At 35.5% G+C, this 20,149-nt stretch overlaps 2 protein-coding genes and 1 long non-coding RNA gene across 3 annotated transcripts; 1 reads left to right on the forward strand and 2 right to left on the reverse strand.

The window, feature by feature from the left end:
• The first annotated feature begins 640 nt into the window (after positions 1–640).
• LOC114537816 (retinol dehydrogenase 13-like) lies at positions 641–2,091 on the forward strand. Its single transcript, XM_028558915.1, has one exon. The coding sequence runs from the start codon at positions 901–903 to the stop codon at positions 1,870–1,872; it is 972 nt and encodes a 323-aa protein (XP_028414716.1). The 5' UTR covers positions 641–900; the 3' UTR covers positions 1,873–2,091.
• Positions 2,092–2,647: 556 nt separating this feature from the next.
• Positions 2,648–20,149, reverse strand: LOC114537802 (influenza virus NS1A-binding protein-like). The gene is made up of 3 exons (XM_028558900.1): positions 20,093–20,149; positions 9,628–9,711; positions 2,648–3,667 (listed from the first exon to the last, which is right to left on the reverse strand). Exons 2-3 carry the CDS (start codon positions 9,682–9,684, stop codon positions 2,648–2,650), a joined length of 1,077 nt encoding a protein of 358 aa, XP_028414701.1. The 5' UTR covers positions 9,685–9,711; positions 20,093–20,149.
• LOC114537817 lies at positions 3,958–9,257 on the reverse strand. The gene is made up of 3 exons (XR_003688635.1): positions 9,163–9,257; positions 4,158–4,220; positions 3,958–4,046 (listed from the first exon to the last, which is right to left on the reverse strand). It is a non-coding gene; the product is annotated as an uncharacterized LOC114537817 (long non-coding RNA).

Genomic DNA, 20,149 nt, shown 5'->3' on the forward strand with positions numbered 1-20,149 from the left:
AACTGTTTGGTAAAATTTAAAACTGAACTGTTTAGTAAAATTTAAAACTGAACTGTTTGGTAAAATTTAAAACTGAACTGTTTAGTAAAATTTAAAACTGAACTGTTTGGTAAAATTTAAAACTGAACTGTTTGGTAAAATTTAAAACTGAACTGTTTGGTAAAATTTAAAACTGAACTGTTTGGTAAATTTAAAACTGAACTGTTTGTTTGGTAAAATTCAAAACTGAACTGTTTGGTAAATTTAACCAAAACAGTTCAGTTTTAAATTTTACATAACAGTTCAGTTTAAGTTTTACCAAACAGTTCAGTTTTAAATTTCAATTCAAGCTTCACAATTTCAAATTCTTCGTATTTAGCGTTTTATAAGTTGCATTAAGTCCCCACAGGCTAAAATTCGTGAACACGGAATTCAAATTTTAACAATGAGACACCCTCTATTCACTAGACTCTAAATGCTTCGATCATTTTACCGGCTGTTTACATGATCCGGCTTAGCCCAGATTCAACGAAGCGTGAGATGACGTTGAGGTATTGAAATTAGTGTTTATGACACCAGCAAGCACATGCTATTGTCAGGATGACTATAGGGGTGCCAGGATCGTATTATCTTCTCATTTCAATACCTCAATGTCATCTCATGCTTCGTTGAATCTCGGCTAAGTAGTGGGATCATGTAAACAGCCCCTTATTGCTATAAACTCAGCTTAAATTTTGGTTACAAGCTGTCGTTCCACCATGAATGAGATTATCCAGTTCAATGACTTTAAATTGTTTTGAATGATTGATTTGCATAATCGGTCAAAGTGTCTTTATCACAACCGACTTTGATACAAATAGTTACTTTTTACCGTAGAGAAACCGTGAACAAACTTCTTGTATATAGATACTTTTGAATATTATGAATTTCCTTGTGAAGTTGGCGATATTCGTTGGGTTTTATGCGGTGTTTCATGCGTTTATTTTACGTCGTTTTATTGCTGGTTGCGTGTGCCGGAGCCGAGCGACTCTCGAGGGAAAGACTGTTATTATCACTGGCTCTAACACAGGGATTGGCAAAGAAACAGCATTAGATCTCGCACAGAGAAACGCTCGAGTCATCATGGCCTGCCGCGATTTAACAAAAGCTGAAGCAGCTCTTAAAGAAATCGTCGAGAAAACTGGAAATAAAAACATTGTAGCGAAACATTTAAATCTTGCATCGTTGAAATCGGTTCGAGAATTTGCCGAAGACATTAACAGCAATGAACCTCGACTTGATGTGTTGATGAACAATGCGGGAGTCATGTTTGTTCAGACTTTGAGCAAAACAGAGGATGGTTTTGAGATGCAAATGGGTGTAAATCATTTAGGACATTTCTTGTTGACAAACCTGTTGCTAGATTTGTTAAAAAGATCTGCTCCTTCGAGAATCATCAATGTCTCATCGATGTTCCATAGATTTGTCGGGGCATCTGGCTTTGATTTTGATAATATGAATGGCGAGGTCTCTTATAGCCCTTATGGGGCGTATGGACAGAGTAAATTAGCGAATATATTGTTCACAAGAGAGCTTGCAAGACGTTTGAATAACACACAAGTCACAGCAAATTCGCTTCATCCTGGAGCTGTTGCAACCGAATTAACTCGCTATCTTCCGAATTGGATGCAAATGTTTTTGAATCCAATTTACGGCTATTTTACGAAGAATCCTAGAGAAGGGGCTCAGACCAGTATACACTTGGCGGTTTCTGAAGAGCTGGATGATGTGACTGGTCAGTATTTCGCAGACTGTGATCAGCGGATGCCCGCTGAAGCGGCACAGGACGACCAAGCCGCTGGGAAATTGTGGGACGTCAGTGCTAAACTTGTTGGGCTGGACACGAGTGATTGAATTTGGGTGATTTACCATCTCAAGGCCCGTTTACACTTGCGATTTCGGCTGCATTTTCTTCTTTTGATAGATGTGAACGAGTGAATTAGTTACGTAAGTTCAAATAATAGCTCTTATACCTCAGAGCGTTCCTAACTACTCTCACTCGTTTACATCTACCAAAAGAAGAAAATTGCACAGAAAATCGTATCTAAAATGTACAAGTGCAAAGGAGCCTTTACACAATTTTCTTTGAATAATAATGACATCATTCAAGAATAGGTTTTCTTAAAATAAATGCGTTGATATAAAATTAAAACTGTTAACATACATTGAAATTTCTTTAAAATTGAGTTGGAATGAATACAATTTCTATTATTATATTCATAATCACCACCTTAATCTACAATATTTACAAATATACACGCGATTACAAAATATTTTCAATCGTTAATGTCTCATAAAATTTAATTGGTAACTGGCTGCGCAAACCTCTGTAGTTAGAATGAATCACAAATAGTTTGTGTAAACATTTTGCGTTCAGTTCTCAACCCTGCCGTAAAAAGCTTCATCAATTCTCCTGCAAATTCACAAATATTTATCAAGTATTCAAGTGTTCAGTCAACTTTATGTTGTGATTCAACATTTGAATATTTTGATATTCATATTATAATTCTTCCAGTCTCATCGTCATGTTATGATTTAAATGAAATTTCTATCGACGCAGAATGAAAGCGTTCAAAACATATCCTAACCTCCTTTATTGAATAATTGAATTAAATTTTTGATACTCGACCTATAGAGGTTTAACTACAGCAGTAGCATAGTTTCTCTTTTCTATCATTCCTGGCAGTTCTTTCCAGCCATCTCCACAAATAGTGAAAGATTCCACTGAGTTGAGACCTCCCTGCTCCTCATTCCATCCACCAAACACGACAATGACGTCATTCATGATCACCACAGAGCTGTTACTCCTTTTGTAAATCATGGAGGGCAGTCTCTCGCTTCGCCCTGTCTCTGTGTCGTACATCATGACGTCATTTAATGTCCTATGATTCTTATCCACACCACCAACGACGATGATTATATGACCCCAAGTGACTGTGGACATATAACAAACAGGCTGAGGTAACGATGGACATGGCTTGAACTTATTCTTAGTCAAATCATAAACAACAACGCTGTCAAGAGCATCTTTACTAAGGCCGGTTGTCGTCCCACCCAAGATAAATAATTTTCCATTAACAAGTTCTGCTCTGTGATGTTTTCTTGGCTCAGGCATTCTCGTCAACAGCTTGGCAGTATAAGGTGGGGTAAGAGCAATCTCATAAATGGCATTTGATGTTTTTCCTTCATTCCCGTCATGTCCTCCTATTATATATAATTTTCCTTGATAAACTATTACGTCATGAGCATATAATTTGACAGGCAGTTTACCATCAAACATTGTCCATCGCAAAGGATGTTGGTTCATGTTCAAAACTTCAATCGTGTCAGTTACTTCTTTACCATCGTGACCACCAACGACAAGAACGTCATTGTTGTAAACACACGATGCTGGTGCTGTTCGAGGATGATTCAATCCTGGCAGCGGAGTTGACTTTCCTTCTACTATGTTGTATTTCTCGACTGTATTTAATACCTCGTTTTTTTCTAGGCCATACCGACCACCAATAATAATAACATCTTGATTGTTGACTGGACCTGCGTGATTCATAGCGCTAGCACCATTCTTGTTTGTATTATTTTCTTGGAATGTTTGGTTCATCATCATCATTATTTTCTCAAACTGTTCTTTCATCTCGTTCATACTTTGCTAAATTAAAAATGAATTTTCTTTAATCACGCGAATCAGCCGATAATGCATTGATATCACGACAGTTTAAATTACCGCCAGCAATCTTACCACTAAAAAAGTTTCTACGCCGAGGTCCTGGGGAGAGTGAGAAGGTCCCAGGTAAGAAAAGTATTATCAAAGAAATGAATTACTAAAAGACTTGTCCTACCTTCATCTCTTCCTGATTTCTCTTCACCTCATCCTCATTTCTCTTCATCTCTTCCTGATTTCTCTTCATCTCATCCTCATTTCTCTTCATCTCATCCTGATTTCTCTTCATTTCATCCTGTTTGTTTCCAATCGCAGTCACTTGAACATTCATTTGATCCTGACTTGCCTTAATTTCATCCACGTTTTTCTAAGTCAGATTATTAATGATACGTTTCAAATTTCATTTTTCAAGTACGATTTAATTTTTCCTAACTTCCTTCGAATTTAAAACAAATAATAACTGAAAGACTTGTCCTACCTTCATCTCATCCTGATTTCTCTTCATCTCATCCTGATTTCTCTTCATCTCATCCTGATTTCTCTTCATTTCATCCTGATTTCTCTTCATTTCATCCTGTTTACTTCCAATCGCAGTCATTTGAACATTCATTTCATCCTGACTTGCCTTAATTTCATCCACGTTTTTTTAAGTCAGATTATTAATGATACGTTTCAAATTTAATTTTTCAAACACGATTTAATTTTTTCTAAATTGCTCCTAAATTAAAACAAATAATAACTGAAAGAGTTGTCTTACCTTCATTTCATCCTGATTTTTTTCTATCGCAGCCATTCGAACATTTGTTTCATCCACATTTTCCTGATTCAAAAAAAAATTGTTATGGAGATGAACTGGGTACAACTTGACAAAATATGAGTGTAAAAGACATTGAATAAATCAGAACCTTTCATTTTGACTTACCTTGATATCTTTACAGTCGTCACATTTGGCGATTCTGAACTGACAAAGATCTTTCTCGTGAGTTTCAATATCTCTTCTATTGACCTCTGTATCACATCCTTTATTACGACACATGACAGGAGCATATCCACATTTCTCGACATGTCTTGAAAGATGTTCCAGACGAACGTAGTCAGGACATCCTCGTTCATGATGATCACACTTGATTTTCAGACCTTCCCAATAATTCTTCAGAAATCCTGTTGGTCGTCTCAAGGTTTCTTGAGTCAGAGGATCTCTGCAAACTGGACATGTTTGAGAGTTTTGAACGAGATGTCGTGATATATGAGCGAAACAAAATATATGATCTTTGTGTTGGCAAAGTCTGGGATCCTTTGGAACTTCCTGACAAATGGAACAAAGCAGATCTTCGTTGACTTCTCCTTGAAAACGACCCACGTCATAACCTTGCAAATCATCTTCCCATCTCGCTGCCATAGTTCTGCTGGATTAGAAAAAAAAGCATCTCAAAATAATATTTTCATGTTTTTAAACCTTCTCAAGTCCAAAACGTGAATAAACGACGTTTTTCAACTGGAGGATTTGAAAAAAACTTTGTTCAGTTGAATTTTAAAACGCTGGTAGTTTCAACTCGCGGACAATTCAGAATATTTGCGTTGAAGCGTTTCACAAATATAACAGAATTCAGTCCTTTCAATAAACCTCTTCACAGACTGATCTCTTCCTGTGAGGTAACCAGTCAAAGAATCTTTTGATGAAAAATAAAATAAAGACAATATCTACGTTTGATTATTGTATTGTTTTGGTCGGATATAAACGGAACTCACATTAAAGAAAATAGCTAGAAATTCGAAGAATATTTTAACTAAATTAGCATAGAATTGAAAATGATTTCCTGACAAATATCTGGAATAAAATGTGCAAAAAACTTAGATCTAGCCAAGAAATCTACTCAACTATTCTATATTCACTGTGCAGCATTAACAATTTATATATCAGAACCCCTTAAGTTGATTATGAAAATATATTATGTCAGCCCATCCCTAACTGAGCATGCGCACTTTGTTCAAACAGATTTAAGATTACCACGAAACTAGGAAGTCTATCTTTAACACAATAAACAATATCACAGCCTTCTTTGTATTTCAACACAAAATACGAGCCTATATTTAACGTAATATATTGTTGTATTCAAGACGATGATTGTCCATCAAATACTTCAGGCTAATCTCTTATGTATTATTATATTCAAATAAGCCTTGTTTATTGTAGTCATTGCGCGAAGTATTAACTCGCTAGAATCTCTTAGATTTCATGAAAATCACCATTTAAACATTCGTTTATTAAGACTGGATTCTCACGAGATCAGACGAACTCAGAACCGTCCGTCAATTCATTAATTTGGGTCCATTTCTTTCCTCAAGAAATCCTTTGTTAGCTCAGCTTCTGCTCGCATTCTGAACGCGAATTATGCGATACTCGGAAGCGAATATTAAATATCCAAACCTCAAACAAATGGTACGCACCAATTTGCCTGTCAATGGCGCTGAGTTCGTGCGATCTCGCGTCTGAGAGTTGTCTAAGATTAGGAACAAATCTTGCAAGAAACTTACCAGTGATTTTCACAGCAACAATTCTCGAGTCTTGTTCGTTCTTTGTGTAACACAATCTGTGACGATGACTTTAATATTGCGAAATTATCATGTGAGGAAACTTAACTTGACCTTAAATCACCTCAATTTCCTGGGAAAACATAAAACAATTCTCAACTTAAGCTGATATATTTAACAGAAATTGCAATGTTGAAAAAGAGTTTTCCATTATTAAGAACATATAAACACAAAGTAGTCATTTTTGTAGTCATTTATTTACTAACTTATAAAATAAAAGCTTCAAAATATTGCATTTCTTGTGAACGGAAGTTTTAGTTTCAATATGTCATTCGTGGAAGTTTTATAAATTTCCAAGTAAAACTCATACTGAGAATTCAGGCGTAAAGAAATATGAAAGAATTTCAAATATAAATATTTCCGTGTCTGCTATAATCCAGTCCACATGTGAATACGTTGAACTTTCAAGTCTACAGTGAGAGTGTTTTACGCCGGGGAATTTTCTGCATCAGATTTTAATATCTGTGATGAGTCGTGTTTAATGTGGAGATTTTCTCACAGAATAAAAGTAAACATGGCTTGTGATTCACTTTTATATCAGAATTATCAATTTCATTATTTCTTGTCTTCTGCGCGTGTTTAGCGAAAAAAATATCCCGAAATAAAACGAGATTTTTCAGCGCAATTCCTCAGGCAATACCATTTATCCCCAAACATTCCTCTTCATCATCCGTTGATCCCCAACCCTTACCTTACCTTACCTCATGGGTAGCTTTTCAAAACGCATTTTCTTAGAATGGAAATATTTGGCGATGTATATAACATTATACATGAAAAATTGATTTGATTTAATGAATTTCTACAATGATACATTAACATTAGAATTAAAACTATTAACAAACCATGCAAATTGTCTTGGAATAAGAAGGGGAAATATCAGAATGAATATACTGTAGCTGTCTGATCTAATGTTACTTGTTACGAATCATCTGAGATTTTGTTTTATTTACAATTGTTTAGTTCTAACTGAACTCAGTTTCCATATTCAATCCTAGGTTTATAAATGTTCATTATTATTGTCTTTAATAAGTTTAATTCTAAACAAATCTCAAATGTTTTAAAGATTAGTTTGAATATCAAGTAATATATGCGAATATTCTGTCTTTATCTACAATATTTACAAATACACGCGACTACATCAGTTATATATGATATAATTATCACAATATCATTTTTATTACAAAACATCTTCAATCATCCAGTTTCATAAAAGATCAGTGGTGGTCAGCGGCGCTCAGAGACTTAAAAACGTAATTCATGTAATCATTCACTGATTGTTCATTTATAACTTCGTGTTCATCTCAATCTTGGACAAAATGACAAACTCTTTTACTTCAAATTTTTCATCAAATTCTCCTGCAAATTTCACAAATATTTATTAAGTATTCAAGTGTTCAATCAACTTTATGTTGTGATTCAACATTTGAATATTTTGATATTCATATTATAATTCTTCCAGTCTCATCGTCATGTTATGATTTAAATGAAATTTCTATCGACGCAGAATGAAAGCGTTCAAAACATATCCTAACCTCCTTTATTAAATAATTGAATTTTTTCTTTGATACTTTACCTACAGAGGTTTAACTACAGCAGTAGCATACTTTCTCTTTCCTATCATTCCTGGCAGTTCTTTCCAGCCATCTCCACCAATGGTGAAAGATTCCACTGAGTTGAGATATCTCTGCTCTGTGTTGTATCCACCAAACACGACAATGACGTCATTCATGATCACGACAGAACTGCCCATCCTTTTGTGAATCATGGAGGGCAGACTCTCGCTTCGCCCAGTCTCTGTGTCGTACATGATAACGTCATTTAATACTTGGTAATTCTTATCCTCACCACCAACGACGATGATCACATGACCCCAAGTAACTGTGGACATTCCAGAAACAGGCTGAGGTAAGGATGGACATGGCTTGAACTTATTCTTAATCAAATCATAAACGATAACGCTGTCAATAGCATCTTTACTAAAGCTGGTTGTTGTTCCGCCCAAGATAAATAGTTTTCCATTAACAAGTTCTGCTCTGTGATTTCTTCTTGGCTCAGGCATTCTCGTCAGCAGCTTGGCAGTATAAGGTGGGGTAAGAGCAATCTGATAAATAGCATTCGATGTTTTTCTTTCATTCCCGGCATATCCTCCTATTGTATATAATTTTCCTTGATAAACTATGACGTCATGACCAGATAATTTGACAGGCAGTTTACCATCAAACATTGTCCATCGCAAAGGATGTTGGTTCATCTTCAAAACTTCGATCGTTTCAATTGCTTCTTTACCATCGTAACCACCAACGACAAGAATGTCATTGTTGTAAACACACGATGCTGATACTTGTCGAGGATGATTCAATCGTGGAAGAGGAGTTGACTTCCCTTCTACTATGTCGTATTTCTCGACCGTATTTAATATCTTGTCATTTCCTAGGGCATACCAACCACCAATAATAATAATATCTTGATTGTTGACTGGACCTTTGTGATTCATAGCGCTAGCACCATTCTTGTTTGTATTATTTCTTTGAAATGTTTGGTTCATCATCATCATTATTTTCTCAAACTGTTCTCTCATCTCGTTCATACTTTGCTAAATTAAAAATAAATTTTCTTTAATCACGGGAATCAGACGATGATGCATTGATATCACCAAAGTTTAAATTACCTCCAGCAATCTTACCACTAGAATTGTTTCTAAGGCGCAGGTTCTGGGGAGAGTAAGCATGTCCCAGGTAAGAAAAGTATTAGCGACTTCTGAAGTTCATCAGTTTTCCCGGATACAAGATTAACCATGCCTGGTCATGTCACTGATCTCAAAATTCGTGGAACGTCACTGACCTCAATTCATTTTATTTCAAAGAAATGAATGACTAAAAGACTTGTCCTACCTTCATCTCATCCTGATTTCTCTTCATCTCATCCTGTTTAGTTCCAATCGCAGTCATTTGAACATTCATTTGATCCTGACTTGCCTTAATTTCATCCACGTTTTTCTAAGTCAGATTGTTAATGATACCTTTCAGAATTCATTTTTCAAGGTACGACTTAATTTTTTAAAACCAATGCAACTCAAATTAAAACCTAATTTTTATTGAATAAAATTAAATTAAAACAAAAAATAACTAAAAGACTTGTCTTACCTTCATCTCATCCTGATTTCTCTTCATCTCATCCTGTTTACTTCCAATCGCAGTCATTTGAACATTCGTTTGAACTTGACTTGCTTCAATTTCATCCACATTTTTCTAAGTCAAATTATTAATTATAAGTGTCAGATTTCAGCAAAATAAAATTTTTTAGCATTTCAATCCATCCTAATATAAAGCAAATATTAACTGAATGGTTAATCTTACCTTTATTTCATTCTGTTTTCTCTTCATTTCCTCCAGTTTTCTTTCTATCGCAGTCATTCGAACGTTCGTTTCATCGACATTTTTCTAAGTCAAAGTGAAATTGTTATTGAGATAAATTGCGTACAGCTCGACAAAATACGAGTGTAAATGGCATTGAATAAATCCAAACATTTTATTTTGACTCACTTTGATATTTTTACAGTCGTGACATTTGGCGATTCTGAAGTGACAAAGATCTTTCTCGTGAGTTTCAACATCTCTTCTATTAACCTCTGTATCACATCCTTCATTACGACACATGACAGGAGCATATCCACATTCCTCGACATGTTTTGGAAGATGTTCCAGACGAACGTAGTCAGGACATCCTCGTTCATGATGATCACACTTGATTTTCAGACCTTCCCAATAATTCTTCAGAAATCCTGTTGGTCGTCTCAAGGTTTCTTGAGTCAGAGGATCTCTGCAAACTGGACATGTTTGAGAGTTTTGAACGAGATGTCGTGATATATGAGCGAAACAAAAGATATGATCTTTGTGTTGGCAAAGTCTGGGATCCTTTGGAACTTCCTGACAAATGGAACAAAGCAGATCTTCGTTGACTTCTCCTTGAAAACGACCCACGTCATAACCTTGCAAATCATCTTCCCATCTCGCTGCCATAGTTCTGCTGGATTACAAAAAAAAGCATGTCAAAATAATATTTTCATGTTTTTAAACCTTCTCAAGTCCAAAACGTGAATAACGACGTTTTTCAACTGGAGGATTTGAACAAAACTTTGTTCAGTCCCAGATAAAAACGCTGGTAGTTTCAAGTCGCGGACAATTCAGAATATTTGCGTTGAAGCGTTTCACAAATATAACAGAATTCAGTCCTTTCAATAAACCTCTTCACAGACTGATCTCTTCCTGTGAGGTAACTAGTCAAAAAATCTTTTGATGAAAAATAAATAAAGGCAATATCTACGTTTGATTATTGTATTGTTTTGGTCGGATATAATCGGAACTCACATTCAAGAGAATAGCTAGAAATTCGAAAAACATTTTTATGAAATTAGCATAGAATTGAAAATGATTTCCTGACAAAACTCTGGAATAATATGTGCAAAAAACTTATAATCTCAGCCTCAAGAAATCTACTCAACTATTCTATATTCACTGTGCAGCATTAACAATTTATATATCAGAACCTCCTTAAGTTGATTATGAAAATATATTATGTCAGCCCATCCCTAACTGAGCATGCGCACTTTGTTCAAACACATTTTAGACCTAGATAGTCTATCTTAAACGCAATAAACAAAATCACAGCCTTCTTTGTATTTCAACACAAAATACGAGCCTATATTTAACGTAATATATTGTTGTATTCAAGACGATGATTGTCCATCAAATACTTCAGAATAATCTCTTATTTATTATTGTATTCAAATAAACCTTGTTTACTGTAGTCATTGCGCGAAGTATTAACTCGCTAGAATCTCTTAGATTTCATGAAAATCACCATTTAAACATTCATTTATTAAGACTGGATTCTCACGAGATCAGACGAACTCAGAATCGTCCATCAATTCATTAATTTGGGTCCATTTCTTTCCTCGAGAAATCCTTTGTTAGCTCAGCTTCTGCTCGCATTCTGAACGCGATACTCGGAAGCGAATAATATCCAAAGCTCAAACAAATGATACGCACCAATTTGCCTGTCAATGGCGCTGAGTTCGTGCGATCTCGCGTCTGAGAGTTGTCTAAGATTAGGAAGAAATCTTGCAAGAAACTTACCAGTGATTTTCACAGCAACAATTCTCGAGTCTTGTTCGTTCTTTGTGTAACACAACCTGTGACGATGACTTCAATATTGCGAAATTATCATGTCAGGAAACTTAACTTGACCTTAAATCACCTCAATTTCCTGGGAAAATAGAAAACAATTCTCAACTTATGCTGATATATTTAACAGAAATTGCAATGTTAAAAAAGAGTTTTCCATTATTAAGAATACATAAACTCAATGTAGTCATTTTAATAGTCATTTATTTACTAACTTATAAAATAAAAGCTTCAAAATATTGCATTTCTTGTGCACGGAAGTTTTAGTTTCAATATGTCATTCGTGGAAGTTTTATAAATTTCCAAGTAAAACTAATACTGAGAATTCAGACGTAAAGAAATATAAAATAATTTCAAATATAAATATTTCCGTGTCTGCTATAATCCAGTCCACATGTGAATACGTTGAACTTTCAAGTCTACAGTGAGAGTGTTTTACGCCGGGGAATTTTCTGCATCAGATTTTAATATCTGCAAAGAGTCGTGTTTAATGTGGAGATTTTCTCACAGAATAAAAGTGAACATGGCTTGTGTTTCACTTTTATATCAGAATTATCAATTTCATTATTTCTTGTCTTTTGCGCGTGTTTAGCGAAAAAAATATCCCGAAATAAAACGAGATTTCTAAGCGCAATTCCTCAGGCAATACCATTTATCCCCAAACATTCCTCTTTATCATCCGTTGATCCCCAACCCATACCTTACCTTACCTCATGGGTAGCTTTTCAAAACGCATTTTCTTAGAATGGAAATATTTGACGATGTATATAACATTATACATGAAAAATTGATTTGTTTTAATGAACTTCTACAATGATACATTAACATTAGAATTAAAACTATTAACAAACTATGCAAATTGTCTTGGAATAACAAGGGAAAATATCAGAATGAATATACTGTAGTGTTCTGATCTAATGTTACTTGTTACGAATTATCTGAGATTTTGTTTTATTTACAATTGTTTAGTTCTGACTGAACTCAGCGTCCATATTCTATCCTAGTTTTATAAATGTTCATTATTATTGTCTCTAATTCTAAACAATTCTCAAATGTTTTCAAGATTAGTTTTATTATCAAGTAATATATACGAATATTCTGTCTTTATCTACGATATTTACAAATACACGCGACTACATCAGTTATATATGATATAATTATCACAATATCATTTTTATTACAAAACATGTTCAATCATCCAGTTTCATAAAAGATCAGTAGTGGTCAGCGGCGCTCAGAGGCTTGAAAAGCTAATTCATGTAATCATTCACTGATTGTTCATTTATAACTTCGTGTTCATCTCAATCTTGGACAAAATGACAAACTCTTTTACTTCAAATCTTTCATCAAATTCTCCTGCAAATTTCACAAATATCTATTAAGTATTCAAGTGTTCAATCAACTTTATGTTGTGATTCAACATTTGAATATTTTGATATTCATATTATAATTCTTCCAGTCTCATCGTCATGTTATGATTTAAATGAAATTTCTATCGACGCAGAATGAAAGGCGTTCAAAACATATCCTAACCTCCTTTATTAAATAATTGAATTAATTTTTTTATACTTTACCTACAGCGGTTTAACTACAGCAGTAGCAGCGCGTCTTTTTTCTATCATTCCTGGCAGTTCTTTCCAGTTATCTCCACCAATGGTGAAAGATTCCACTGAGTTGAGAATTCCCTGCTCCTCATTCCATCCACCAAACACGACAATGACGTCATTCATGATCACGACAGAGCTGTCGATCCTTTTGTGAATCATGGAGGGCAGTCTCTCGCTTCGCCCAGTGTCTGTGTCGTACATCATGACGTCATTTAATACATGATCATTATTATCCACACCACCAACGACGATGATCATATGACCCCAAGTGACTGTGGACATAGCACAAACAGGCTGAGGTAAAAATGGACATGTTTTCATTTTATTCCTTTTCAAATCATAAACAACAACGCTTCGAAGAGCATCTTTACGAAGGCCGGTTGTTGTTCCGCCCAAGATAAATAGTTTTCCATTAACAAATTCTGCTCTGTGATGTCTTCTTGCCTGATGCATTCTCGTCAGCAGCTTGGCAGTATAAGGTGGGGTAAGAGCGATCTCATAAATGGCATTCGATATTTTTCTTTCATTCCCGTCATATCCTCCTATTGTGAATAATTTTCCTTGATGAACTATGACGTCATGACCAGATAATTTGACAGGCAGTTTACCATAAAACATTGTCCATCGAAAAGGATGTTGGTTCATCCTCAAAACTTCGATCGTGTCAGTTGCTCCTTTACCATCGTAACCACCAACGACAAAAGCGTCATTGTTGTAAACACACGATACTGATGCTGTTCGAGGATGATTCAATCGTGGCAGCGGAGTTGACTTTCCTTCTACTATGTTGTATTTCTCGACTGTATTTAATACCTCGCCACTTCCTGAGCCATACCGACCACCAATAATAATAACATCTTGATTGTTGACTGGACCTGTCTGATTCATAGCGCTAGCACCATTCTTGTTTGTATTATTTCTTTGAAATGTTTGGTTCATCATCATCATTATTTTCTCAAACTGTTCTTTCATCTCGTTCATACTTTGCTAAATTAAAAACAAATTTTCTTTATTCACGCGAATCAGGCAATGATGCATTGATATCACCAAAGTTTAAATCACCGGCAGCAATCTTACCGCTAGAAATGTTTCTACGCCGAGTCAAGGCTTAAGTCCTGGGGAGAGTAAGCAGGTCTCGGGTAAGAAAAGTATTAGCCACTTCTGAAATTCATCATGAATTATCCGGATACAAGATTAAGAAATGAATGACTAAAAGACTTGTCCTACCTTCATCTCTTCCTGATTTCTCTTCATCTCATCCTGTTTGTTTCCAATCGCAGTCATTTGAACATTCATTTGAACCTGACTTGCTTTAATTTCATCCACGTTTTTCTAAGTCAGATTATTAATGATACCAATTTTTCAAAACTAATTCAAATCAATTAAAACCTAATTTTCATTGAATAAATATAAATTAAATTAAAACAAATAATAACTGAAAGATTTGTCCTACCTTCATCTCATCCTGATTTTTTTTCATTTCATCCTGATTACTCTTCATCTCATCCTGTTTACATCTAATCGCAGTCATTTGAACATTCGTTTGAACCTGACTTGCCTTCATTTCATCCACGTTTTTCTAAGTGAGATTATTAATGATACGTTTCAGATTTCATTTTTCAAGTACGATTTAATTTTTCCTAAATTGCTCCGAATTTAAAACAAAAAATAAGTGAAAGACTTGTCTTACTTTCATTTCATCCTGATTTCTTTCTATCGCAGCCATTCGAACATTTGTTTCATCCACATTTTCCTGAGTCAAAATAGAATTGTTATTGAGATGAACTGCGTACAACTTGACAAAATATGAGTGTAAAAGACATTGAATAAATCCAAACATTTCATTTTTCATTTTAACTTACCTTGATATCTTTACAGTCGTGACATTTGTCCATTCTGAATTGACAGGAATTTTTCTCGTGAGTTTCAATATCTCTTCTATTTACCTCTGTATCACATCCTTCATTACGACACATGACAGGAGCATATCCACATTCCTCGACATGTTTTGAAAGATGTTCCAGACGAACGTAGTCAGGACATCCTCGTTCATGATGATCACACTTGATTTTCAGACCTTCCCAATAATTCTTCAGAAATCCTGTTGGTCGTCTCAAGGTTTCTTGAGTCAGAGGATCTCTGCAAACTGGACATGTTTGAGAGTTTTGAACGAGATGTCGTGATATATGAGCGAAACAAAATATATGATCTTTGTGTTGGCAAAGTCTGGGATCCTTTGGAACTTCCTGACAAATGGAACAAAGCAGATCTTCGTTGACTTCTCCTTGAAAACGACCCACGTCATAACCTTGCAAATCATCTTCCCATCTCGCTGCCATGAATATGATCTTTGGCAAAATCTGGGATGTTTTAGTGCCTCTTAGGAAAAGAATAAAGTAAAACCATGTCTAACTCGACTTTAAAACAGACTAAATTGAATCATGCAAATTCTAGGACGTAGCGAAGTACTTATTGCTTCCTAAACATCTTATATCAATTCCTACGGCGTATTCTGAAACCTGCGGAGGTCTTAATCAAAACCCTTTTGAAATTTAAATCAATTTTAGGTCTTGATCAAAACGTGGTCAGGTTCTGGAGCGTGATCAAGTTCTGGAGCGTGATCAAGTTCTGGAGCGAGATCAAGTTCTGGAGCGTGATCAAGTTCTGGAGCGAGATCAAGTTCTGGAGCGTGAAAGTTCTGGAGCGTGATCAAGTTCTGGAGCGTGATCAAGTTCTGGAGCGTGATCAAGTTCTGGAGCGTGATCAAGTCCGGGAGCGTGATCAAGTTCTGGAGCGTGATCAAGTTCTGGAGCGTGATCAAGTTCTGGAGCGTGATCAAGTTCAAATTGAAATTCAATCATGCAATGGTTGATAATGATTACCTAACAAGTTATATGTCGCTAAAGACAGAATTATGTAACTAAAAACAGAATTTACCATGCAGAGACACTCGATCAATTTCCCTCCCTCTCGCATGATGGTTAATGAAAGCAATGTCTGTGAAATATTCGTAAAAACCAGTCAGGTAGGAATTTAACTCTTACACTTCCTGCTTCTGCTGTGTAATTGTTTGGTTATTTTGATGTTTCTATAATGAAGTCTAAAATTATTTACAAAATAGGGTTCTGTGTTATTGAGAAGAGAGCAGAATTTATATTTTTAAGACCTAACTGAGGTAGCAGTTGAGAAATATTGAGAAACTGTCGGTTCTTTCGCAGAAATCGAACCTACGTCCTGTACGACGGACTTCAAAGTATATAAATTCCCCCTCGATTTTCTATATGTAAGCTCATCGAAGACAGGAAACTCGTCTGATTTTTCCCGTCTAAACAGACGGGTAAGTTGGACGGGAATCCTGTCTGGACGAGAAACTCGTCTTAAATTCGCATTTAGACGGATAAATCAGACGAGTTTCTGAAATATCAACACGGTCAAGGACGGAACAAGGGTAAAGCCCGCCGCACAAGAGAGCTATCGGCTGAGCTAACGACCTCGCGAGGCAGTTAACTCAGCCTGAAAACTATCCGCACACGATAGAAACTTGCCTCTCGAGGCGAATTCCTCACGAAAAACTATCCGCACACGAGAGTAACTTGCTGAGCTAACAGCCTCGCGAGGTCTTTACCTCAGCTACCAGCTCTCGTGTGAGGCGCGCTTAACTGAGAAAATAAACAAAATTATTATCGTAATAATCACGATACCCTTCAAGGACGGAACAAACTATACCCGACGAGTTTTTACCATAATTCGGCTATTTATCTCTTGAACGAAATTCCCGAAATTAGAACATACAAGTTAGAAGTTTTAGAAGTTAAAGTTGAGCCTTATTCTGATAATTACAAGACTATTAAGTCTAAGGTTAACGATATACCCTTTAGTGTTAGACAAAGAAAAGTGTAAAAGCTCATTTAAACGATGCGATATCTCGAAGCCACTATTGACTGTGACAAATCATGCAGCTTTGAATGATTAAAAATGAATTAAACTTACGAAAGATGAAGGATTTTTACCAATTTTTTCAACCGTGCAAGTTGATTTCAACGATGTCAATAATATTTTATGCTGAACAGCTGAAGACAACTCCTTTTTGCCACGTCTCAATGTTTATGTTTTGTTAATCGCATAATTTCATGGTAGACTTGATCTGTTTCCTTATATGGGTATAACTGCTTCGTTTTCACAATACCATTTTGCCATCCTGCTGTGAGAATTTCAAATATCTTCAGACATTTGCATTTTTTTGCTATTCCAAGTATCAAATTGATATTCCAAGTATTTTTGAATGCTTCATTTATTTTTGGGGAAATATTAAGATTTTTGAGGTCTCTGGTTTGTGAGTCTCATCTTTCATCCACAAAACACCTTCGTTCAATCAAATAAACTAGTTATGATTTAGTTCACTTCTGTTTTTGTCCACCCATTGTTGTCTATCTTGTTAACGTAGAATATTCCGGAAAATGATATATTCGACCAGGGTTGAGTATAAGGTCCATTATACTAAATATGGTATATTCGAACTTGATAAAGTCGAATATACCGGAATATGGTGTATTCGACCTGGTCCAAGTTGAATATACAAAATAAGGTATATTTACCCTTGTTAAGGTCCAATATACCAGACATCTGGTAACAGCAGGGACCGCGAAGCAGTTTTTGGATGGGGGGGGGGGGGCTAGCGAGCGCCAAAGATGTGAGCCTTTGGGGGACGGTCTGACCTAACGTTACTTGTTACGAATCATCTGAGATTTTGTTTCATTTACAATTGTTTAGTTCTGACTGAACTCATCGTCTATATTCTATCCTAGTTTTATAAATGTTCATTATTATTGTCTCTAATTCTAAACAATTCTCAAATGTTTTAAAGATTAGTTTCAATACCAAGTAATATATACGAATATTCAGTCTTTATCTACAATATTTACAAATACACGCGGCTACATCATTTATATGATATAATTATCACAATATCATTTTTATTAAAACATCTTTAATCATCCAGTTTCATAAAAGATCAGTGGTGGTCAGCGGCGCTCAGAGACTTGAAAACAAAATTCATGTAATCATTCACTCATTGTTCATTTATAACTTCGTGTTCATCTCAATCTTGGACAAAATGACAAACTCTTTTACTTCAAATTTTTCATCAAATTCTCCTGCAAATTCACAAATATTTATTAAGTATTCAAGTGTTCAATCAACTTTATGTTGTGATTCAACATTTGAATATTTTGATATTCATATTATATTCTTCCAGTCTCATCGTCATGTTATGATTTAAATTAAAATTTCTATCGACGCAGAATGAAATGCGCTCAAAACACATCCTAACCTCCTTTATTAAATAACTGAAATAATTCTTTGATACTTTACCTAGAGAGGTTTAACTACAGCAATAGCATTGCGTCTTTTTTCTATCATTCCTGGCAGTTCTTTCCAGCCATCTCCACCAATGGTGAAAGATTCCACTGAGTTGAGAAATCCCTGCTCCTCATTCCATCCACCAAACACGACAATGACGTCATTCATGATCGCGACACAGCTGCCCTTCCTTTTGTAAATCATGGAGGGCAGTCTCTCGCTTTGCCCAGTCTCTGTGTCGTACATTATGACGTCATTTAATGCCTGGTTATTCTTATCCACACCACCAACGACGATGATCATATGACCCCAAGTGACTGTGGACATGCCAAAAACAGGCTGAGGTAACGATGGACATGGCTTGAACTTATTCTTAGTCAAATCATAAACAACAACGCTGTCAAGAGCTTTATTATCGATGGTTGTTGTTCCGCCCAAGATAAATAGTTTTCCATTAACAAGTTCTGCTTTGTGAAATGTTCTTGGCTCGGGCATTCTCTTCAGCCGCTTGGCAGTATAAGGTGGGGTAGGAGCAATCTCATAAATGGCGTTCGATGTTTTCTTTCTTTTCCGTCACATCCTCCTAATATATATAATTTTCCTTGATAAACTATGACGTCGTGAGCATATAATTTGACAGGCAGTTTACCGTCAAACATTGTCCATCGCAAAGGATGTTGGTTCATCTTCAAAACTTCGATCGTGTCAGTTCCTTCTTTACCATCGAAACCACCAACGACAAAAACGTCATTGTTGTAAACACACGATGCTGATGCTGTTCGAGGATGATTCAATCGTGGCAGCAGAGTTGACTTTCCTTCTACTATGTTGTAATTCTCGACTGTATTTAATACCTTGTCTTCTCCAAGGCCATACCGACCACCAATAATAATAATATCTTGATTATTGACTGGACCTGCGCGATTCATAGCGCTAGCACCATTCTGTTTGTATTATTTCCTTGAAATGTTTGGTTCATCATCATCATTATTCTCTCAAACTGTTCTTTCATCTCGTGCATACTTTGCTAAATTAAAAATAAATTTTCTTTAATCACGCGAATCAGCCGATAATGCATTCATATCACCAAAGCTTTAATCACCGCCAGTAAGCAGGTCCCATGTAAGTATTAGAGACTTCTGAAGTTATAGTTATATAATTCATTTTATTTCAAAGCTATGAATGACTAAAAGACCTCTCTTACCTTCATCTCTTCCTGATTTCTCTTCATTTCATTCTGACTTGTTTTCATTTCATTCTGATTTGTTTCATTTCATCCTGTTTTCTCTTCATCTCATCCTGTATACTTCCAATCGCAGTCATTTGAACACTCGTTCAACCTGACTTGCCTTAAAATTCATCCACATTTATCTAAATCAAATTATTAATGTTTTCAGTCAAGCATGTGCCATTAAAATTTTGAACAACAATTCAATCCATTCTAATTTAAAGCAAATATCAACTGAATAGTTAGTCTTACCTTTTTTCATCCTGTTTTCTCTTCATTTCCTCCAGTTTTGTTTCTATCGCAGTAATTCGAACGTTCGTTTCATTGACATTTTTCTAAGTCAAAGTGAAATTGTTATTGAGATGAATTGCGTACAACTCGACAAAATACGAAGTGTAAAAGATATTGAATAAATCCAACATTTTCATTTTTTTGCTTGATTCACCTTGATATTTTTACAGTCGTGACATTTAGCCAGTCTGAATTGACAGAAATTTTTCTC

This window comes from Dendronephthya gigantea, unplaced genomic scaffold (assembly GCF_004324835.1).
Source record: "Dendronephthya gigantea isolate DGI-Jeju-01 unplaced genomic scaffold, DenGig_1.0 000165F, whole genome shotgun sequence".
Classification (NCBI taxonomy): domain Eukaryota; kingdom Metazoa; phylum Cnidaria; class Anthozoa; order Malacalcyonacea; family Nephtheidae; genus Dendronephthya; species Dendronephthya gigantea.